The 24,645-nt window shown below is 41.2% G+C and overlaps 1 protein-coding gene across 2 annotated transcripts in view; it reads left to right on the top strand.

The window, feature by feature from the left end:
- Nucleotides 1-24,427, top strand: part of flrt1a (fibronectin leucine rich transmembrane protein 1a) — a 45,282-nt gene extending 20,855 nt beyond the window's left edge. For both annotated transcript variants that reach the window (XM_063895707.1, XM_063895708.1), the window contains exons 2-3: nt 7,562-7,790; nt 20,267-24,427. In XM_063895707.1, coding sequence (XP_063751777.1) covers nt 20,338-22,395 — 2,058 coding nt within the window. In that variant the 5' untranslated portion in view covers nt 7,562-7,790; nt 20,267-20,337 and the 3' untranslated portion in view covers nt 22,396-24,427. The remainder of the gene's footprint in view (nt 1-7,561; nt 7,791-20,266) is intronic.
- Nucleotides 24,428-24,645: the final 218 nt, after the last annotated feature.

Here is a 24,645-nt window from a genome sequence, read left to right as displayed (position 1 = left end):
CATTCTAGCCTCAGAATATTCAGCTACATTTTAAAATTAAAGAAGCCAGAATTGTACTGCCTCCAGCTTCTAAAAGATCTCTTTTAGCCCTGTTTTTGGTCTCCACCACCTCCTGAGGGAAATACCTGCTCTATCTCTAGCTGCTAAACGCTCCGCTGTGTTCACCAGCTAGTGTCTATGCGTCATTTGCTTTTTGATGCTGAGCAGGAAGTGTGCAGTGGGTTTATCTGAGCTTTTTCTCCAAAAACAGCTGCCTGCTGCAGCTAAATCAAGATATAAACGTGAACTAAAACAGTGAAATGGTGGGCCGAACTGCCAAATCATGCTCTGCAGATCCAGGCAATAATTTTCTCTACGAGCTACCCATTTTATTTTCACATTTATTTTCAGCCTTCAAAATAGAACATCGGCTCTATCTGTCACCTTGTTCTCCTTTTTCACAATTCTTTAACCTTTTAAAGATGAAACTATTATTTTAATATTCAGTGAAACAGCTAAAAGATGAACTGCAAATGAAAATTATTATAACTTCCTATACTGTTATGAAGCAATTAGATTCCCTGTGTTAGAAATGTCAGAGTAAATCCATGTATTAGAGGAAACTACTTTTAATCAGCCGCTGAGCAGCCAATCATACTGGCCCGACTCATTACTGTCAAAAGCAGAGAGCATGAAAAACATGGCTGACAGATTTAGGGGATTGCTTCTGCCCCTCTGGGATGCATACACAGTTGTTATGGTAAGGGAAACAAATCATCTCAGGGCAATTCATCAGAGGATACATTTAAATTAACGTTCAAACGTGCAGAGTTTTAAAACGACAACCTCAGCTCGACCTCCACCTCCTTTTTCTTCTGCTAAAATACCCACCTCTTCTTTTTCTTTTTCCTCTTTTTCCTTAAATGCTGGTAGGTCTATTTACTCATCCGTGTTACACTTCACACCATCCCACTCTTATTCCACAGCCCCTATTTTCCTCTCTATATTCCCTTCCTGTGTATAATTCACTAGCAGCTCAGTCCCTGCCAATATTTGTGTTGTGGCCCCTATTTGAAACTTTTTATCATCTTAATATCCTTTCCAACTAGATCATTTGTTTCCCTATGTCCATTTCGTCCAAGTTTTCTCCCCACCATCTCCTCTCTCGTGGGTAAGCAACAAGGCAGAGGGTTGAAAGCAATAGACGATCAGAGAGCGCAGTTGATGAGGGAAAATATTAGAAAGGCTCAGAATGAAGCCGGAGTGAGCAAAGTGCACATGCACACAACGCACATGTCAAAGACTCTACATAATAAGGGAAAAAGAGATAGATTAATTCTGATTGAAATTAAAGAAGACAAGAGGAGAATGAGATGAGTAAATTGAGCATTACAGGGTCTCTTAATTAACCGTGTAAAAGCTTTCTTATTAGGACTGATGCAGTCCTCAGTTAACAAGGAGTAGAGAATGCTCTTTCAGTCGTCATTGAGTCGGGCCTCAGAGGGAGAAGGGAGAGCACTGAATGTGAAAGACCTAGTACAACTTCAGGACAGTTATGGAGAAAGAAGGTCTGCACTAACTGTTCATGTGAAATCATCTCACTTAGCGAGCTTTGTCTCAATTATCTGTCATCTTTGTCATCCCAGCGTACTCCGCCCCCCGCCACCTCCTTGTCGGTGAATAGACATTATGTGCAGCTGCATTGAAAGTCCGATCACATCTCAGGGTATCTGTGTGCGCAGTGTGTGCGCGCGCGCGCGCGTGTGTGTGTGTGTGTGTGTGTGTGTGTGTGTGTGTGTGTGCGTGTGTGTGTGTGTGTGTGTTTCAAATCATTTCACTGTCAGGTTCTGCACCTTTGATGTCTATCACAATTAAATCACAGTGGGGTAAAAACAAGTTAAAACACATCAATTTTAATCTTTTATTTGTATCCACATGGAGTCAGTGACTAAGCAACAGAGAATTGTAACCTGATCCCAATTTTGTTCACTACATGATTGATCATAAGCTGTTTTTTTTACTTTGTGGCATACATATTTTTCTAGACTTTGAATAATAGATAATGTTTGGGAGATATCCTTGTTTGCTTACTTCCTGGAAGTAAGCTGAGAAGAGTACATGTCTTGTGTGTTAAAAAGCAACTCGCAGGTCGATTGTCTTACTGAATCCATACCCCACATTTTAGAGAAATGATTGTATATGACGCACAATTTTAAGTGCTTTTACACGATAATAGAGAGATTGAAGAACCATTTGATCAACTGTCATTGGAAACTGTTTGCAAAAAAACCACTTGGTAGCTGATAGGATGAAGGAAGAAGCACGCAGCCTGTTTTCCCTTGTTTCAATGAAGAAATTCTCCTTCAGCTCTTTCATAACTCGTGCTATTGCAGCATACATGTACAGTATACGCTAACCTCTTAAGAAGCAGTCGCCTCCCCATGTTTTCACACACATGATTGTCACACGGTGATTGTCGACTTTGTCCACTGGTCCTTTGAACAATGCATTACTTAAAGCCTGACATGATATATTTCAGGTCATACATAGAATATAAATCATGCAAAAAGAACATTTTAGTTATTGGTAAATGTGTATTAAACTCTGGACTGAGCAGTTGTTTCCCAAATTCCAGTCATCCAGATTTCAGTATTTATACTCCGTACCAAACTAAGACACATAAGAGCCTAGATTAGCATAGAGGAAACCAAGGGAAACAGCTAGCCTGTGGCTGTTTGAATTAAGAAATACATTCAGCAACACCTTTTGAAATGTCCTCTCTGCATGTAAATAGACACAGTTTGTTGACTAGTGAACTTTAGAGGTTTACAGGTTGCCCCCTTCTTCCTGTTAAACTCAGATAAAAGTGCTACTGGCTATACATTCACATTTAGTACACAGACATGAGAGTAACAATCTTCTCCTATAACTTTTGGAAAGAGGTGAATAACCATACTTCCCAAAATGTTTAGGTTTTTTCTATTACTTAACGCCCCCCCATCCCTCACCATGCATTTATTATTCACCAGATAAAAGGGGGGATAAACTAGCAGGAAATACTGCCTATTAAATTTACACAGAAGCCTTTTATCAGCACTTTAGAAATGCAGTTTGAGTCCTCATTTGAGAAAGACTAATCTGACGCATCAAAGTTTGAGTTGGGTAATTAAGAGTAAACATGTTGACAGGAAATCAGCATGGCAAAGATAGGAGGAATTATGGGATATAGTGACAGTGCCAAGGGACCTGGAGAGGAAGATGCGGACCCTTTTCATGTACCTTAAGGTACTCCTCTTACACGCGATAATGAATAATAAAAGCTATTATTATATAATTACCTGCGCAAAGGAGGTTCTGTTTCTCAGCGCGATTTTATAATTTAAAAAAAACTGGACAGATTTTCATGAAAATAGTTTGAAGGATGTATGATTTGGCGATCCAAAGTGGATCCAAATCACTTGGCCTTTACATTCCTTACAATTCACTGAGTCAAGATTATCACAAAATGAATCCTGTGTAAGTAATAAAAGGTAAAAAGACTACATCTATATTTTTCTAGTCTTCACAACACGTCAAAGCTCTTTAAAATGAGTCATCATTCACAAACACTTATACATAGTCAGAGTCTACCATACAACGTTCTTATCAATGGAGTCCACTTTCACATGCATCCGCCATCATTTGGTATCTTGAACATGAACACAACAAAAGGCCTTTTATAAGCACTTTAGATCTGCTGGTAAATTCCTCATTAGAGAAAAACAATCTGAAGCCTCAAAACTTGGACGTGGGTAATGCAGTGTAAATATGTTGACGTGAAGCCTGTTTCAAGTATCTTACCCTGCATACACTATATGACCACTCATCGCTGTAATTGGAAGCTCGAGCACATTTTGAAGTTGAGTTTGACAACTGTTATGTTGCAGTTATTTTCCGGTTGCTCAGCCAGATCGGAACTGCAGCAGTCCAGATGGAAGACAAAGAGTGTTTGTACAAGCTGCACCTGACTCAGCAGATTTTACACACAGCAGATCTGCAACAGCAGCTTTAGCAATTGGTTGTCTAAGATCAAACCAAACATCCGTCTGGGAAGGTGGGACTGTGTGGGTGTCACTGTGATTGACGGCTCTTGTTAAGGGCGGGATTTCGGAGGAAGGGAACAGCAGCTCAGGCTTGTCAAGGTCAATCGAGAGGTCTTTGGCAGGAATCCAATTGAAGATTTCAGCAAGAAAATTGGAGATACGCAACCCAACCTGTGTGTCAGAGCTGGAAATCTAAAGGTCAGTTAAGTGTCATGGCAAAGATAGGAGGAATTATGGGATGTGGTGACAGTGCCAAGGGACTTAGTGTACTCAAAGGACACAGTTTGGCCCCATTGGACCTCCGTGGAGAGGAAGACCCTTTACATGTACCTCCCCAATCTCAGCTTATAGCGCCTACAAAATGCCACTGTGTTTATTTGAAATACTTCTCTTACAAGCCAAAGTGAGTTACAAGGTTATTACCGCCGCCAAGGAGGCTTGTTGGTCTGACATAAAAACTACTGGACAGATTTTCATGAAACTTGTTTGGAGGATGTTTCATTGGCCATGGAAGAACCTATTCAATTCAGTGGATCTGAATCAGTTCAAGATCCCCTTTTGTTACAATTGCAAGATAGAGTCTTTGTGCTACATTCATGTAATGTCAAAATAAGGAAAAAAAGGACTTTCTATCTGAACAATAAAATGGTAAAAGGATTGCAACCACTCAAGCACTTTACAATAACACCAGACATCATTCGCACACACTTACATACATAGTCAGAGTCTACCATACAACCTGCTTATCAAGGGAGACCACTTTCACATGCATGCGCCATCATTTGGTGTCTTGCACAAGGACACTTTGACATGTTGATTGCAGGGGCTGGTGAGCGAACCCTCCCATTGGTGATGACTGCTCATTCTCATTGGCCAAACCTGCTCCATGAACAGGGTTTGATCATGAACAAACCCAGGTCAAAACTGTCAGAGGAGCATGCGAATGCAGATTTTGCAAAGAGCACTCTCCGAGTGCAGTTTTAGTTATGATTATAAATCTGTTGATGTCCTCACAATGTGTTTGTTTTTCGCTGTAACAGATGTTAAAAGTTGCCCTTTTTCTCTGACATCTATGTTTAACATAAGTACCATCTAACCACACCCTTGTAATGCCCTTGTTTGTCACTTTAATTTGACTCAGTTTGCTGCTCTGCCACCTGGCATGGAAGATTGGTTAATCACAGCTCATTGTATTACTGATAGTATAGTGGAATTAAATCATAGGCGAGATGCACTCTAACTACACAAATATTATGCAGCTGTTGTTTCAGGTGCAGTTTAGTTGCAATATCAAATAAAAGTCCATACATCCTCATTAGAGGTTTCCAGGGGGTAGTGGGAGATTTGAAGGGAGACACAGAGGGAGAAACATGAGAGAAGATATGAGAAGTGTGAGGGGGAAAGTGAAAGGTGTCGCGACAGGTGACAGAAAACAATGATAATAGTTATTTAAGTTCATCTCACTGATTTGACCCAATCACCAACACAATCAACAGTTTTGCTGCAACGGTTGTGACACACAGCCCACAGAGGCAATTAAGGAACATAACAACTCTTTGCAATTAGCTTAAAAAATTACACTCTGAGTCATAACTCAAATTAAATCAAATGTGAACAAATAGCTCTAGATTCAGCTTGACTTTAAACTTCAGAGAAATATAAAGAAACTCAAATGTAATCACTAATCATTTTCTTAAATCAACGTAGAAGTCATAATTAACAAGGAGAATTTCTTTAGAACTTAACTGAGAAACACAACAGTTTTTACGTTTTCTTAAGTATAAAAGCAGTGGTGGAAGAAGTGCTCAGATTTGTTACTTAAGTAAAAGTAATTTGTTACAAGTAAAAGTCCTGCGTTCAAAATTGAACTTAAGTAAAAGTACAAATGTATCAGCATCAGAATATACTTAAATGTACAAAAAGTAAAAGTACTACTTATGCGTAATGTCCCATTTCAGAATTGTAAATGTGTTGATTTACTATTATGAAAAGATGTGTTTTTATCCCAACTGGTAAATGTAGAACTCATTTGAATAACTTTAATAAACGGTTCTTCAAATTCATCGGTTTCCTCCTCTGATAAAGGCTCAAACATGTAAGGTTGGATGCCAATAGCCTCCATGGTTCATCTCTCACAGTTTCGCTAACTTCACTTGCTTCTATGGGCTCTGAGGCAGCCATGGATTGCTCCTTGTAAACCAGCCAATTCAGCTTGTTTCATTCTAGGACCAAATCATAGGGTTGTAAATGGGCCTGTAAAACCGCATCTGGACATTTTTTGGATCATCCAAAGTTATATACCTTCTTTGTAGACATTAGAGAACAATTCAAAATACCAGATAGATGCATTCTATGGCACCTTTAACTTAAAAAGTATCTCATACAAAAATATGTAGTGGAGTAAAAAGTTCAATATTGGCTCCTAAAATGTAGTGGAGTAGAAGTATAAAGTAGCATAATCTGAGAACACTCAAGTACCTCAAAATTGCACTTACTACAGTACTTGAGTAAAAGTTCTTTGTTTCTATCCATCACTGTATAATGGTAATCCAGTGACAGCTGTCTGGGTAAAAGGCAAACAGAAAATACTAATAGCTAATTCGACATACCTTTACTCGCAGTTGTCTCGATTTATTTTCTGAGGCAGGAAGCCCCACATTGTCAGACTTTAAAAACCCAATATCCAAGGATACGTTTTGAATATATCTTGGTAAACACTTTTAAAGAGCTTGTTGGAGGCAGCATGTTAAGGAATAGATGATAAAGGAGCAATACCACTCTGTAGTTTGAGATCTCTGATCAGATGAGTTTAGGTTTCATGACAAGAGGAGTAAATGGAACTGACTCAAAGGAAGATGGCAGGCTGTCTCATGTCACAAAGCAGTCGATGTTAGCTGTGAGAAAGAAACACGATCGGCATCGATGTGCAGGAGAGGCAGTGGAATTAGGACAGGGGAGAGTGTGGGGTGAGGGTGGAGTTTTAAGACCTCATCTGGGTAAAATACAAGATATGTAAGGTAGTCATTTTGTGAGGCTAGAAGCAAAAACTAGGAATTGCTATGCTAATGAAGGTATTGATTTAGCATAAATGAGGATGCCATTAAGTTTAAAGTTCTCTTTTGTTTTTTTCGCAGATTTTAACTTTATATTTGGCATTGAAATCTCTTCAAGCAATTTCAGTTTCTTTTTGGGGTTTATTTTCTAATAAATGTACTCTCTGTGATTGCAAATACACATCTGTTTTTTTTAATAAATGTAATGAAAGTCTGGCAAATAAACATCACATCTTTAATCCTCTAACCAAGATGAGATTACGAAACGTAATAAAGATAAAAATTGCAACACTGCATACAAGTAACCAAACAGAAAGGACACGCATGGCAGTCACACAGAAAAAAATCTGTAATGCCATTAAAGATTCATCACACCAAGTTGACATGTGATTGGCAGTGACGGTCAGCCGCGTTCACTTCTGATTTTTCTGTCACTCTTCTGCACAGAGAACCGATCTGAAGCCAGCTGTGACAACTGATCGACACCAAGGCTGAACATAAAAACACAGAAGAAGGAGTTGTTTCTAAAAACGCACCCCTACGCACCAGAGTTTATGGACTGCATGTCAACAAAAGCCAGAGAAAATACAGCCTGCAGACTTTGAAGGAGCCGTCTTGGGAAGTTTGGGCAAATGGTGTCACAGCACCTCCTTCCCTGGGAGCCCCACTTCAAAGAGTAAGCACATATACAGTTATCCCTCCTGTCCATGCATTTGAAATATCAAGAGTTTATACCCTTTTCTGTCATCAATCCATAGCAAAGTATTTTGTATTTGAAATGCTCACCTGTGTTGTACAGTATGTCTCCTAATGCTATTAAAATGTAGCCCCTCATGAAGTAACAGAACATTTAAGAGTGCTAAGAATCAGAATCAAGTTTATTGCCAGGTCCGTTTACACATACAAGGAATTAGATTGTTGTGTCTGTTGGCTAAGACAGACTAAGCATGTGCTTTTCTTAAAATAAATACCAGGAGTCAGCTGAAAGTAAATCCTCAACAAATAATAGGATTTTTCCAGAACCTAAAATTACTTTTCTGTCCATCTCGATGAAAAAATATATCTTTCTGATCAATTTGGACCAGAACTCAACATTTTATGAACAGTTATGCTAATGTTTCTGTCCTATATGTTGGTATTTTAATACCTAATAATGCCTAATATTTTTGTTTTACAACAGAAGAGGGAAAATATTGTACAAAAACCCATCGCAACTAGTTCTAATTATATTTTAAAAATAAATGTTTACTGCAAAAGGAATGTTTTTTCACTCACTGATAAGGGAAGTCCCTTTAGAATCTGGGTTTTTTAAAGATGAGAACTTATAGGAACTTATTATGAGTAATGAAAGCTTAGTGCTGTGTCTCGAATGAATGAGCTTCTGCTATTTAAACACCATCTATTGTGAAGCTAACTCAATGAACCTTTGTTTTAGGATCAAGATTTCTAAAGCATTAGCCTACAACAGACTTGCTTCTATGAAAAGCACAAAATGCAATATAATTTCCGCTCGAGAATAAGGCAACTGTCTCTACACCCGCAGTTTCCTTTCTTCTATAGAATAAAGGAAGTTCCTCTGGTTTAACTCCAACAGTTACGAGACCTTAAATCTAAAGCCAATGGAAATAAATCCAGAGGAGCGCCTTGGCTGTAGCACCTTCTTAATGGTGCCAGTAATTAATTAAGAGGTAATTGAAGCCGTTAAACAAACTATCACTTATCAACGGTTAAACAGATTATCCCCCTCATTTTCTCCTTTTGGGCAGGAGGCCAAAAAAAGCAATCAGTAAAGGTTGCTCCAAAATCCGACACCATTAATGAAATAGACTAACTCCATGATACATCCATTTGTTTTTCAGTTCCAAAGCCAACACATATTAGTTTACAAGGACAGGAATTTTGTTTTCTTGATTTATTTGTTTCGACATTGGTGGAAGAAGTGCTCTTATTTTAAGTTAACGTAGCAATTCTAAATAGTAAAAATACTTTATACCAAGTAAAAGTCCTGCATTTGTGATCTTCCTTAAGTAAAAGTACAGAGGCCTTGGCATCAAAGTTGACTTAAGTACCGTAAGTGAAAGTACTCAGTGTTATGTTACGTTATTTTTTATTTAGTTAAATTAACAGGGAGATTGCACATTATTAAATTAGTTAGCCAAGAGGTTATTTTTCATCTGTTAACAGATGTAAAAAACAAATAACTACAATCAGAACAAATACGCAACATAAATGCTTATAATCAAAACGCTAATAATAGTTATATTAAAGGTTAATCTTTATTTTTTGGTTGATTTACATGTCATAATAATTAATAATCTAAATCTAATTTAAGTAATTTAAGCTGTCAGAATAAAAAGTACAGTATATGAGTTACAATAAAAGTATGTGAGTAAATGTAATTTGTGACATCCCAGTACTGATTTTCGAATATATGCCATGTAAAAGATTTATCAACAATAATGCAATTTGTTTTTGGAGCCCGGTATGACCAGATTTCTGAGGTAAAAGTGTGAAGTCAATAAAGTGTGAAGAGTTTGCATGACTGTGTGAGGCGTCTTAAGATCTAAACACTCCCTCAGCTGATGTTTCATGCAGGAGAAACACACACACACACACACACACACACACACACACACACACACACACACACACACACACACACACACACACACACACACACACACACACACACACACACACACACATCGAGGAGCCAAAGTGGAGGATATTTTCTGAGCCCTGGAGGCGGCCTGTATCTATCAATCCACTGTGATTTCTCATATGGCGAAAGACAAACTTATACAGCTTCAAACCCAAACAAAGGCATAATCGTACTTTTAAACAGCACCTCCATCTCACAAGAAAAAAACGCCGGCTCACATTTTCTTCAATCCGTTAATTTGTTGGTTGTGTAATTCATTTAGCAAAATTGAATTGCTGCAAGATTTGATTTGAAAAAAGGGGATTTTAACAAGATGGGATTTGCCAACATTTGTTATTTTAATCAGTGAAAGAAAGGAAAGCATTAGTTTGCCTTTTTAGATTTCTATGGTGGCGATATAAAGACTGTATAAATGGGATTAAGCAAGCATTGCATCAACAGGAGTTAGGTAGAGGGAACAGATGTAATGCTCTGGAATGAAATATGCAGAAAAACACAGCAGATGGAAACATTAAAGAGGCCCTGTTATGCGCTTTTGAGATTTCCCTTTCCTGTAGTGTGTTATATAGGTTTGTGTGCATGTAAGTGGTCTGCAATGGCTGAAATCCCAAAGTTCCAACAAGAAGGAGTTTCTCCCAGACACTAGCGTATGTGATAGGCTAAGCAGCGGGACATCTCTAAGCGGTTGACCAGTCACAACAGAGTCGGCCAGCTAACCAATCAAAACAGGAGGGTGAAAAGAGGTGCTGCACTATGACAAAAATAAAGAGCTTTTTCCATCCATCCATCTTCTCCCGCTTTTCCGTCAGGGTCGCGGAGGTAACAGCTCCAGCAGAGAGCCCCAAACTTTCCTTTCCCTGGCCACATCAGCCAGCTCTGACTGGGGGATTCCAAGGCGCTCCCAGGCCAGCGAAGAGATATAATCCCTCCACCTGGTCCTAGGTCTACCCCTCGGTCTCTTCCCAGCTGGACGTGCCTGGAACACCTCCCTGGGGAGGCGCCCAGGTGGCATCCTCACTAGGTACCCGAACCACCTCAACTGGCTCCTTTCAACGTGAAGGAGCAGCGGTTCTACTCCGAGTCCCTCCCGGATGACTGAACTTCTCACCTTATCCCTAAGGGAGATGCCAGCCACCCTGCGGAGAAATCCCATTCCGGCGCTTGTAACCGCGATCTCGTTCTTTCGGTCATGACCCATCCTTCATGACCATAGGTGAGGGTAGGAACGAACATGGCCCGGTAGACAGAGAGCTTTGCCTTCTGGCTCAGCTCTCTTTTCGTCACAACGGCGTGGTAAAGTGACTGCTCCCGCTGCTCCGATTCTCCGGCCCATCTCACGCTCCATTGTTCCCTCACTCGAGAACAAGACCCCGAGATACTTGAACTCCTTCACTTGGGGTAAGGCCTCATTCCCTACCTGGAGTGGACAGTCCATCGGTTTCCTGCTGAGGACCATGGCCTCAGATTTGGAGGTGCTGATCCTCATCCCAGCCGCTTCACACTCGGCCTCGCTTTGGGAGTACAGAGATTGGATGGCCCTGAGTAGAGACCCCCTCACCCCATACTCCGGCAGCACCTCCCACAGTATCTCCCTGGGAACCCGGTCATACGCCTTCTCCAATTCCACAAAGCACATGTAGACCGGATGAGCGTACTCCCAGGCCCCCTCCAGGATCCTTACAAGAGTAAAAAGCTGGTCCGTCGTTCCACGACCAGGACGAAATCCGTTGTTCCTCCTCAATCTGAGGTTCGACAATCGGCCGGACCCTCCTTTCCAGCACCTTAGAGTAAACTTTCCCGGGGAGGCTGAGTAATGTGATGCCTCTGTAATTGGCACACACCCTCTGATCCCCCTTTTTAAAAAGAGGAACCACCACCCCGGTCTGCCACTTCTTCGGTACTGTTTCCGACTTCCACGCAATGTTGATGAGACGTGTCAACCATGACAGTCACTAGACACCCAGAGCCTTCAGCATTTCTGGGCAGATCTCATCCACCCCCGGGGCTTTGCCACTGTGGAGTTGTTTGACTACCTCAGTGACTTCCCCCCGTGAGATTGGAGTTGATCCCCCTTCATACTCCAGCTCCGCCTCTAACATAGAGGGCGGAGTTGTCGGGTTCAGGAGTTCCTCAAAGTGTTCCTTCCACCGCCCTAACACACTATCAGTTGAGGTCAACAGCGTCCCATCCTTACTGTACACGGCTTGGATGGTTCCCTGCTCCCCCTCCTGAGGTGTCGGACGGTTTTCCAGAACAACTTTGGTCCCGACTGAAAGTCCTTCTCCATGGCTTCTCCGAACTTCTCCCACACCCGCTGCTGCTGCCCTTCGGGCCTGTCGTTACCTTGCGACTGCGTCAGGAGTACCCAGGGATAACATATCCCGAAAGGCCTCCTTCTTTAGTCGGACGGTTTCCCTGACCACCGGTGTCCACCAGGAGGTTCGAGGGTTACCGCCCCTTGAGGCACCTAAAACCTTGAGACCGCAGCTCCCCGCCGCAGCTTCAGCAATAGAGGCTTTGAACAACGCCCACTCTGGTTCAATGTCCCCAGCCTCCACAGGGATGCCTGAAAAGCTCCGCCGGAGGTGTGAGTTGAAGGCCTCCTGGACTTGGGATTCCTCCAGACGTTCCCAGTTCACCCGCACTACACGTTTGGGCTTACCAGGTCTGTCTAGAGGTTTCCCCTGCCACTCAACCCAACTCACCAACAGATGGTGATCAGTTGACAACTCCGCCCCTCTCTTCACCCGAGTGTCCAAAACATGCGGCCTCAGGTCCGATGATACGATAACAAAATCGATCATGGACCTTCTGCTTAGGGTGCTCTTGTACCACGTATACTTATGAGCATCCTTATGTTCGAACATGGTGTTTGTTATGGCCAATCCATGACTAGCACAGAAGTCCAGTAACAAACCACCACTCCGGTTCAGATCGGGGGAGCCGTTCCTCCCGATCACACTCCTCCAAGTCTCTCCATCATTGCCCATGTGTGCGTTGAAGTCTCCCAGCAAGACTAAGGAGTTCCCTTCGGGATGCCCATACAGGACTCTTTTCAGGGTCTCCAAGAAGGCTGAATACTCTGAACTGCTGTTTGGTGCATAAGCATACACAACAGTCAGAGTTTTCCCCCCCATGACCCGCAGGAGTAGGGAGGCGACCCTCTCGTCCACTGGGGTAAACTCCAACAAAGTGGCACTCAACCGGGGGCTTGTGAGTATCCCCACACCTGCTCGGCGCCTCACACCTTGGGCAACTCCGAAGAAGAATAGTGTCCAAACACTATCCAGAAGTAAGGATCCAGAGCCGACGCTGTGCGTAGAGGTGAGCCCCACCAGATCCAACTGGTAACGCTCAACCTCCCGCACAAGCTCCGGCTCCTTCCCCCCCAGAGAGGTGACGTTCCACGTCCCCAAAGCCAGCTTCTGCCGCCTGGGTCTGGTCCATCGAGAGCTTTTTGAACATTTAAATATGGGAACATGTCACAGTTGAGGCACAAAATACAAATATGAACCTGAAAATGAGCAGAATATGATCCCTTAAGGGCAACAGTGGATAGAAAGGGATTGTAAGGGAAGGTGTGAGGATGAAGGATAAGTGGCTCTCAGGCAGCATCCTCATTGTTTCCACATGTCACACATACAAAAGAGATCGAGAAGAACCCTGAGATACACAAGTACTTTTTACAGTCAAAGCAGGTGGAAATTGGTTTCTCAGACATCCACACTGCACGCATGAGAACATGCTCGAACATGTTTTGATTTTGGGGAGTACCATGTGGGATTTGAAGTAAGTGTAAATTGTGCTTTGGAGGGTGGAAATGAGAATATGAATAAGCTGACAGGGAGGTGAGTAATACAGTTGATTGGGAGCAGCAGGCTGAGATCATGGCAGCAACATGTGATGGAAACAGATCTGCTTGTACTTTCTATTTGGGTGGATGAGGTTGTAGAATGTGAATGTGAATTTGATGTAAAATGTCCTTGTGGCCTGACTGTATGAGAGGATGTACAGCAAAGAAAATGTATTTCAAATATTATAATTGTGTCAATAAAAAAAGCCCTTCACCTTACTTGTAATAATAATGATAATAATGATAAAACGTATCGCACCTTTCACAGAAATAAAATGTAAGCATTTTGTGAAGCATAAAGTGTTTCACAATAAAAAAGGAAAGTTCAAAATAAGAACACAAAAACATGAATACAATAAAACATGTGTTAAGGTAACATAAAAACAAAACACAGATCAAAAAAGGAACATGCATAACAACTTACCTTTACTACCAATTATAAAACCTTTTTTATTGTAAAACACAAGCAAATATTCAGATCGATTGCTTTAGTGTGTTTTACACATTAGTCAGTTACAAATAAGACTCATGCATTGATGTTACTTGAGTCAAATTGCTTATCGGGAAAGTGCACTTAAAGAGCTAAGTACAAATTGTAGATAAATCTAACTAAAAACTAAATATAGTGATAAATCTGCAATAATCTAATATTAGTTGATATAGGGAGGCTGTGTCGCACTGAAGTCAGCATGTCGTTGTGTCCCTGCTATGACACTTCACCCCAAGTTGCTCCTGTGGGGATAGACCACAGTACTGAAATTATGTAAACCGCTTTGGATAAGCGTGTCTCACAAGTGACATGTAATGTAATAATGTAATAGATCAGCCTTCTTCTTACACACATAAACCAATCTTTACTGTCGATATCTGTATTGGAAATGTTACATTTCCCTTTGCTGGAATATAACCAAAAACATTTCCTTTGACATAAATAAAAACCTAAAAATGATGTGGCTCTTTATATAGAAAAACACATCAAATTTTCTTTTATGGGAACATCACTTTTAGTTAGACACAAAACAGAAACACAGACCTGACTTGAGTTCCTCACTAGGAAAAAATAATTTGTTTGAGCAAATAAATTAAAAGTATACAGCCACATCTGATTACATTTTCAATCAACACCAAAAGGATAAGGATATAGAATGCATGATTAAATGAAATTAAAACAAATAAAAAGAGGGAAGATGCAGTGGTTAATATTTCAAAGTTTCCTGGGCTGCTGCTGTTGATGCGTGAAGGTGTTTTCCCTTCATGACGGGTAGAGTTAGCGGCAGTGAAGTGTTCGGTTTACACTCATACATTTCTCACAGCATTTAGCAGTGGTGAGATTACAGCCGTTCTAATCTCCAGTATGGCTGCCAGACATAACCTGACAGTGCTGCTATCTTTCTATTGCACGTGATGTTTTTCTGATGTGGGTGAATTTTAAACCTTGGAAGCACAGCCTTGTCATGTGACTCAGTCGCTTGTGCCCCCCAGAGCCCTGCATTTAGCAAGTCGTCACGATTTCATTTAAATTCAACCAATTGAGCTAACAAAACTCCCTCTCTCCTCCCCAAAAAAGAAATCTGAGCCCAAGCTCAAGTGTGACACCCACAGCCCGACTCCTTGACTCAAAAGGCAGAAGATCAATTTGCCTTTAAAGTCCCATTAAAGTGATCAAGTATGTTTCTCAAAATGGAGAGGACTCTTCTTAGGAATAAACTGTTTCCTCTATTTAATGCTGCACCAACATTACTGGAAGAAGCATCACGATTAAAAGCAGGGGAGATGATTTAAGAAGTCAGCGCGGCGTTGATCAAAGCCTGCTTTATGATCACTGACACAGACTGACACATCTGAGGTTCAGTTTACAGCTAGCTTGTGCTATCACTTCCATTAAGATCAAGACCTTTTTCTTGAATAGCTCCAAAGATTTCCTGTTGTTTTGCTTCCTTAATTGGCATACAAAGGAAGAGGAAGTTATTTAATATGAGAAAGGCATGTTTAAGGTTGGAGCTTTATTGTTGTTATACAATACGGGATTGCAAAATGAAATGCATGAGGTGCCCTTAGAAAAGGCCCTATAATGCTTTTTGGGAGAAGAACTCAGATCTTATCTTTTTACAACAAACACAATATGTTCTTTATAGTTTTCTGGTATCAGTTGCTTTTTTGTTTAACTAAAGGGATACAGTTACATTTTTTCCCCTTACATGTCATTCGTTACTCCCCAAACCGGTCTGTAATCTGGCTGATGGAGAAAGACACACCAAACTAAAATAATTCCGATGCAGTAGCAGCAGAGGAAAGGATAGGGACTTAGACTGGTACCACAACAGAACGTTACAGTGCTGTAGAAATAAACATGTTATAGTGCTGCAGCGCTATATATATCAGGGCCCTGTGAGCCGCATAACAAACAGCAAACAAAAGGCAAGCTGAAAGAATAGTACTTCCCCTAATATGAATTATGTCAAGAATTCCTTTGCTCCTTTACTATCTCTATCACTCTGCTGCAGGATCATTTCAAAGCAATATTGACAAAGAAAAAGTACAATATGAATACTTTTTAGGGCCAATATTGATTATTATTGCTCTGTTTTTCATGTTAAATGGCAATAGATTGCAAACATGCTCCCTCAAAGTACATTGCCTTCTCATATTCGTACATATTGAAAGATTTGGTTTAATTTTTGAGAGCCAGATCCAATGTGTGTTATTTATTATAAATGAAATTAAACAGTTGTTTTTTTGTACATGTTATTTAAGAATTTAAGCTCTTGGTGGAATTTTTAATTCAAATCGTAATCCATTTTCACACAAGAGGAAATACAGCATTCTTCGGTTGGGTTACATATACTTTATGACAAAAATAGGAAAAGTTATTTCATCCGGAAACACAAATCTCTATGTATGTCACATATGTCACATACCCTGGGTCTGTGTGTCAGCAGTTTAGATGAGAAACTGCTTAGTGCAAATCCAATCACTCCCACATGGCAGGAAATTGGTGCTGAAACCAAGACGAAAATGACTTAGTATGGTTAGGATGAAATCTGTTCTTATCTGCCTTTAACATGTCATTCAATCTGCCTCTGTAGCATACTCACATGGCATATTTTCAAAGTATAGAAGATAATAAGATATTTTAAAAGGATTGTAAAGCAAATATTTTTAAATATATTTGTAGCCACGAACGCAAAAACTGATTTGTGTGAGGCGATGAATACAGAGGGCTGTCTTGAACACACTTGAAAGTAATTTATGATGATTACCATATTGTTTATTTGATGCAACAGTGTCAATGAAGTTCACATTTTTTTGCATTTTTGAAGGAAGCAAAACATTTTTTGTCCATGCTGCTTTGCATATTAATGCCTTATTTGTTTCTTTCAGGGATTAAAGTGCATTTTTTTTAACTCCATGTTTTAAAAGCTTGAAGATTAGTGTACATTATTGCAAAGAAAGGGTGTCTTAGCTAGAGTATTTCAAGAATGATTACAAAAATAAAACCCTCTATGATTAACCAGATTGAATAGGCTATGCTTGTCTGGCCTCTTTTTCTTTTTTTCTGTCTCAGATCCGTTATTTCTGTCGTCACCATAACCATCATGTTTTGCGTCATCCCTTCCACATGTCCAATCTTTAGATCTAAAATGCGATCCATGGGCATGCCATGTAAGATAAGCTGTGGGCCACTATTATCTTTTCCCAGCCATCAGTAAAATGGATTTCCTGATACATCAGCAGCCCATTGGGTCAATCCAAAATCTGCTTTTCCAGATTTCCCAGTCCTATTCCTCTGTGGGTGACTTCATGGTGAAATGGGATTCAAAGGTCTTGCTCAAAGCTGCTTTCTGTCCCTCTCTCTCCCTCCCTGTTTTTTTTTTCTTTTATGTAAATCGATCCAGTCTTGGGTTCCAGTATTAGATTGGGGGGTTGTTGTACTGTGCCTGAGGCGGCTGGCTGTCTAGCTAACACATTGCCCCACATCCCCGCTTCACTCCCCTCTAAAGATAACTGAAATGTAGACTGTGACCTTATAGATTGTTCCCATATGGGTTAATGTTTTGCAATTTGATCGTGCATGGACAGACAAACACACGGCACATCTGAAGCAGAAAAATTCACAAACACAAAGAGCACTGAAGAGCTTTTTATACTTTCATTTTCTAATAGAGGAAGAAAAATGAGCAACCACAGGGCAAACACATCCTGAAATGACCGTCTGCCATTCTTAGTAGCACCTGATTAATCCAGAGACTCACAGCTCAACATGCTCTATTAATCCCTCAGGCTCTAGTCAGCACCACTTCAATCTCACACCACATCTTTGTTGTTTTTAAAGGGCTGACCCAAATACTGTACTGTTCAAGATCTCTCTGCTGAAGCCCCTGGGAATCAAAAGTCATCCATTCTTTAGCACTACTCAGCCAAACACATATACACCATCTTGTGAAAATGCACCACAGAATATGGTGCATAGACATATAATCAACCACTGCACAAAGTTTATAAACAAAACTATCTTTTTATATATTTTAGTAATTATGGTACTCCTCAAGCTCCAATGAAAGTGCACTGACCCATCTTCAGTGTCTTGAAAAGGATGGAAGTAGAGAGGCAATCAATGATCAGTGTGTTGGGAAATGTTGTATCTGCTGGTGATGACCATAAATCGAAGAAGAAATATGTAATAGTAAGGCTTGAACTTGGAAAATAATGCAGTTACAAATAGTTTTGTTAATAACAGCACTTGTAATGTGCATTATACTGCATTTACTGCCAACTACATTAGCATACTGGCACCTCAATAGGCTTTATTTACTTTGAAATATACTATAATGGTGAAAGACAAGGTTGTATATCATATCAACTCTCACTGGAAAATAAAATACAATCCTCTATTTGTACACAAAATGTATTTAAGTTTCACCTGACAAAAACATGATCAGAATTTGACCTGACCAATGGAAGAATCTGATGAGTGAAATTTATGATGGAAATAATAACCTTAAGAACAAGAAACCAAGTTCATATCCTTATGAGAGATGGGGAAAATGGGTTAGTTATAGAATACATTAATAATGACACGGTTGAAGGATGTGAAAATGTTTGTATATGTGTTGTATCTAGTGTGGTATGTAATGTGGTATGCATTTTTTTTTAAAATCTTTATTTTATTAGGTATTATCAATCTGTTTTTTAATCGTTTCCCTTTTTCTCTTTTTATTTCTTCTCTTTTTCTCAATTGTGGATTCTAACGTAGCTATTTATTGTATTGTGTGTATGCCTTGTAACCAAATCAATTCTTTAAAAGCAAATGAACAGTAATTATTTCAGAATTAAACTGTTAAACTACTGTAAGAGGGTTTGGTTTCTCGAACAGCGATTCCTTACTCTTGAAAATGATTGCAATGTCAACGATCATTTCTCTCATCATTTTCAATATTGTGATAAATATTTACAAATTTATTTTCACCAAAGTCAACCTCCAGCAGAATTGTTATTCATTTGGTTAATTGTCGTGACCTACACTCCTGGGAATCCTGTAATTTACATGAGAGCCGACTGGCTGTGGCAGATCACCTCAGATTCGTGAGGAAATCAATAACACAGCCTGACCATGTTTGCTGCTGTGTGGGCCTTAATGGTTCTACTAATGGCTCTGGTTATCGAACACTGCAATGGGCTCATGTTGTCATTCTGTTGCAGTTTACCAGTTTTCCAATCTCTGTATTCAATAACATTTTTAATGTTATGACGTATTAGTTTATTCAATAAAAGCAGCAAACTGTGATGCCAATCAAGTTCTGAGTAAAACTCACGAACACTCCCAAAGAGCAGTTCTGGTCAAATAGTTCATTAGTTGTCGCATCGCTGCATTTCACTTCAGATTAAATATTTCCTCTACTGTTTTATGGTACTTAATTTGATGCAACTAAATTAGGAAGACATGATTTGTGTTCATCTTGACTCCCTGATGAGAATTCAGCTATTGAAGATGACGGCTCTGAGCTGAAACATGTTGTTCTGTCTTGATAATGAAAAGTATCTACAGCTCTGTCTGGCTAATGCAGCCATCTGCTGGAAACTCCTAATGGAGTTATAGAACCTCTCCAGATCTATCTACATAATTCAGCAGCAGAGAACATATTTATGCACAAGGCTTATTTCTAAATGTAGGATTTGATTTGTCAATTCCAGATTTGCTTTTCCAAACTTTTTGTTACAGGACATGCTCAAGTCTAGTCTAACTGTCTGTTATCAGGGATTACTGTTGCTAATTCCTCATTATGATGGGTTACTGTGGAGGTCTCTCTTCTTTGTTTATTTTCTGCTTTGAATAAATGTTTGAGAAGCTGAGAGGATTCTGCAAAGACCTTGCCATGTGTGAACAACTTGATGATATGACCAGTAATTATAAAGCAAGAACTATCTTGTTATGGGTGCAAGATGTGTGTTGTGTTATGTTAAGATAAAATAATTGTAGCATTTTCTTAGACACTTATATTGTTAACAAAGACAAGAACAAAAGTACAGTCTGAAAATAATCAGCAACGTTTAACTGAAATACCCTCACGTGCTTACCTACCTATTAACTAAATCATTTGTGCATCCATTCTAACTCTAATTTCTCTTTCTTTCACAGGATGGAGGTCACAGGAATCACTGGGAGAATTTGAGGATTGACAACACACCTGGAGAAGTGAGACAGTGCTTATGTTCACCATAATGGCACCTGTAGGTGTGGCTAAGCTGCGGGCTCGGCTCTTCCTGCTGTTTCTCTGCTTGACACTACGTGCTGGCATGCTCCAGTTTGCCTCAGCCACGATACAAGGGTACATTGGAGACAGGGACATGATATGCCCATCCGTATGCAGGTGCGATGAGGACTTTATCTACTGTAACGATCGTGGTCTGAGCTCCATCCCATCGCTTCCTCCTTCGGCATCTGTCCTCTACCTTCAGAACAACCAGATTAACAACCCAGGTTTGCCCACGTCGTTGGAGCGCCAGCTTGCCATCCGTGTGGTCTACCTGTATGATAATGAACTGGATGAATTCCCTGTGCACCTGCCACCATCCATCCGTGAACTGCATTTGCAGGACAACAACATACGCACTATTCCTCGTAGTGCACTGGCTAGGATGCCCTTGCTAGAGAAGCTCCACCTGGATGACAATTCTATTTCCACTGTTAGCATCGAGGACCAGGCCTTCGCTGACAACCCACGGTTGCGCCTGCTTTTCCTTTCACGCAATCACCTGTCCAGTATCCCTTCAGGGCTGCCTGCCTCCCTGGAAGAACTCCGTCTAGATGACAACCGAATCTCCACAATCCCAACTCACGCCTTTAGAGGGCTCTCCTCACTTAGGTGTCTCGTCCTGGACGGGAACCTTTTGGCAAACCAGCGCATTGCCGATGACACGTTCTCCCGCCTTGCAAACTTAACTGAGTTGTCCCTAGTCCGTAACTCCCTCCAGACCCCACCGGTCAACTTGCCCAGCGCCCATCTGCAGCGCCTGTCTCTACAGGAAAATGCCCTGACTCATATGCCACGTGGTTCCTTGGATGGTATGCACAGGCTGCTAAGATTGGACCTGTCAGGAAACAACCTGACCACCCTACCAAGGGGACTGTTCAAAGACCTTGACAGCCTGGGCCAGTTGCTGGTGCGAGGCAATCCCTGGCACTGTGGCTGCAACCTGCGTTGGCTGTATGACTGGCTGCATGCCCGTGGTAACACCATCACTGTCAGAGGCCTCAGCTGCCATGGACCTGACCGAGTGCGTGACATGGCTTTGAAAGACCTGGCCAGCGAGATGGAGGAGTGTGAGATGGTGAGGACTGCAGGGACCAGAGACAGAATGGGCGGAGGTGGAGTCGACACCTCTACCACTCACACCCCTCCACAAGGCTCTCTCTTCACTCTTCGATCCAAGCGACCTGGCCTAGGGCTTCCTGATTCTAGCTTAGACTACACTCTCAGCAGCAGTGGAGTGGGGAAGAGCTTGGCCCTCAATGTGAAGCCTCTCTCGCACAACAGTGTCCGTGTTACCTGGAGCGTGGCCCAACCCAGCTCGTCCTTTAGGCTGAGCTGGCTCCGACTAGGAACTGGTAACGCCATGGGATCAATTACAGAGACTCTGGTGCGGGGGGACCGTCGTGAGTACCTGCTTACCTCCCTCCAACCACGCTCCAGTTACATTATTTGCATGGTGCCACTGGCTGCAAGTTCTGAAAGCAAGGGAGCAATTTCTGGAGATGCTGACTCCGATGAAGCTCAAGTGTGTGCAAAAGCTGAAACGTCTGACCTCACCCCTTTGGAGGAGGATGAGAATGAAGACTCACAGCACATGACAGTTCTGCCCTTGGCAGGGATTGTTGGTGGGGCTACCGCCATTGTGTCCTTGGCTCTTATTTTTGGCATATTCTGCTGGTATGGACATAGGACTGGGCATTTATGCACCCGTGACCACTACACTCGCAGCAACTCGCGAAAAAAGAAGAGCTGTGATGATTACATTGAGTCAGGCACTAAGAAGGACAATACGATTTTGGAGATCCGCAGTCCAGGGTTCCAGATGACGCCACTGGCTGCCTGCCAGCCAATGCAGCCTAAACCCCTACGAGAGGATTACATCATTCATACCATATACCCCTCTAATGGCACTGGCCTGTACAAAGGTGACAACAATGTTTCGAATGCAGGTCATGGCACCAACCGCGGCTATAGAGAAGGAGAAATCCCAGATATAGACTACTGTTACACATGATGTACTATATATCCAGTTCACAGTGTTATTGGTAAACTGTATGGATGCACAATTTCCGTTAGCATGGACACTTATGAAGCACCCCTCTGTGCCTTCTTCTACTGGTATCCCATTCCAAAATACCTGCTGTTCACTGCACTGAGAGTACTGTTTGTGGTTAACTGGAACTGAAACCTTGTGGGAACAGATCACTGCAGGAAGCAGCAGCCACGTCCCAGGTGTAAATGCACAGCTGACTGTTTCCTTACCATCTTAGTAAAGGCCTGTGTATGCTTTCTTCTCTGCTCTTTCCATGTGGCATGTAAGAAAAGAATGTATACACTGTGGAAAGGTCAAACTTAGCATAGGTACAGGTAGGGTTCCTCTCACACGCAGGCACCACAGCAGGCAATTCAAAATGGATTAAGAAATGATGACCTAACATTTTTGGTAGTATTTTCTTGCTCACTGGTCCTACACAGTATGTAGTCTTATAAAGTCATTTTTCAAAATGCCTCAACTATATTGATGTGCCCTACCAGCTATCCAAGGAAAGGGCTTTGTAAAGCTGTGAATTGTTCTATTTCAAACAACCCAATAACCACTTGTCTTAAAGTAGGCTTGTTATTACCTTACTGAGTAGTTGGAAGAGTGAAGATCTTATCATGGCTGGTCAGCCTTGGTTATACCTCTCCAGATCATTCACCTAAGATCAGTATTTTAGTGTTGTGTCAGATCAGATGCAGCACAAGCGTGTAGATAATTTACTTAGGTACCAACTGGGCTGTGTTTGAAAAATGCTTTGCTATTTTTATCCGTGGTTAGTTAGTAATCAAATCATGCACAGCTTTTTATTTATTTATTTTGTCCCGTATGTGATGGTTTTGTCTTTACTAAATTTGCTTTTAATATTTTGCCCTCATGTAACTGATGAAACCCTGATTTGAAGACAGTGGATTTAAATCAACACAATAGGAGATGTGATCATGTTTAATGAAATACTGCATAGTTAATTCTTGATTCAGACTGTTTATAAAATGTCATTTGAAAATTAGACCCCACCCAAAAGACTAGCATGTAAGTCAACTGAGACAGTAGAGACCAGCCTGTACCCCCCTTTCCCCATGTTGTGCCTGTGTGCTTAACCTGTGACTTCAGTTGATAACTTTTGGTTACAAAATGTTTCCTCCACAAACCTAAAACGACAACAGCGTGCACAGAGAATCCAGTCTGGACAAATGTGGATCCTCCTGTGTGAGGCAGACTCTTGTGAGTGAACCCTGAAATTATGTCAAGAACTGTGAGGGAAACTGAGGAGACTCAAACCGCAGCACTGTTGACCTGCACTGTGGAGCGGTGGCCAAGCTGAGAGTGGGTGGTGGATGGACTATCGGGGGAGTTTTGAAGGTGGGGTGGCTCCTCCGAGGATGAGTTCAGTGATGTTTGTTTTAGCAATGGTAAAAGGCCTCCACGCATCCCACCTCTTTTATTACTGAGCAGCACTAAAAATGTAAATGTATTAGCACTTAGCAGGGATAAATGTTATGACAGGCGCGGTGAGACGGAGGCTAAAGAAACTTCGAGAGATGGAGAATTGATGGCTCTGGCGCAGTGGAGTTCATCCATGCATAAATCTGTTTGTCATACTCAGCTTCTCCCCTTGGGTTTAATATTGTCCATCAGTTGTTTATCACTGTGTTGCTTCCAAAGGGGAAACCAATTGTGCTTCCTCGACTGTTGTGTCCGCCGGAGTTTACCATGGTGTCAGACAACCTGTCAGTGGAATGTATATTTTTCCTTGCATCCGATATCACTAGCTTCGACATCTTACTGGCCCGGCTAATTTTTTTTCTTGGGGAATGTTGATATAGTGTAATTGCTATTTTACAGTGGGTCTACATGTACTTCATCATTTGTATAAAATAAAACAATGGCCACAGCCACATCAATATTTTTTCTGGTGAAATTATAGAAAGTAACGGTGCCATAACTTTGCGTAAAAAAAAAGAAATGTGAACCTGAGATATGTGTGGAATTTGCTTTATGAATTCATCTTCAGAGGGGATCAATAAAAAAGTTTTATAATCTTGTTATTACTGCAACCTTTCATTTCATCTCATGCCTGAGGAAACTGAATATTTTATTACTCACAGAGGCATTGATAGGGGATAAAATCCATCCAGCTTTCTCCCAAAAATTAACCTTACTTTTTGTTTTACTTTGACGAGTGTTTGGAGTAGCTCTGGGACAAAACATTGCAGCTACAGCCTA

Source organism: Eleginops maclovinus, chromosome 11 (genome assembly GCF_036324505.1).
Source record: "Eleginops maclovinus isolate JMC-PN-2008 ecotype Puerto Natales chromosome 11, JC_Emac_rtc_rv5, whole genome shotgun sequence".
In the NCBI taxonomy this organism is placed as follows: Eukaryota; Metazoa; Chordata; class Actinopteri; order Perciformes; family Eleginopidae; genus Eleginops; species Eleginops maclovinus.
The sequence above is the reverse complement of the archived record's forward strand: the minus strand, read 5'-3'. Positions and strand labels throughout refer to the sequence as shown.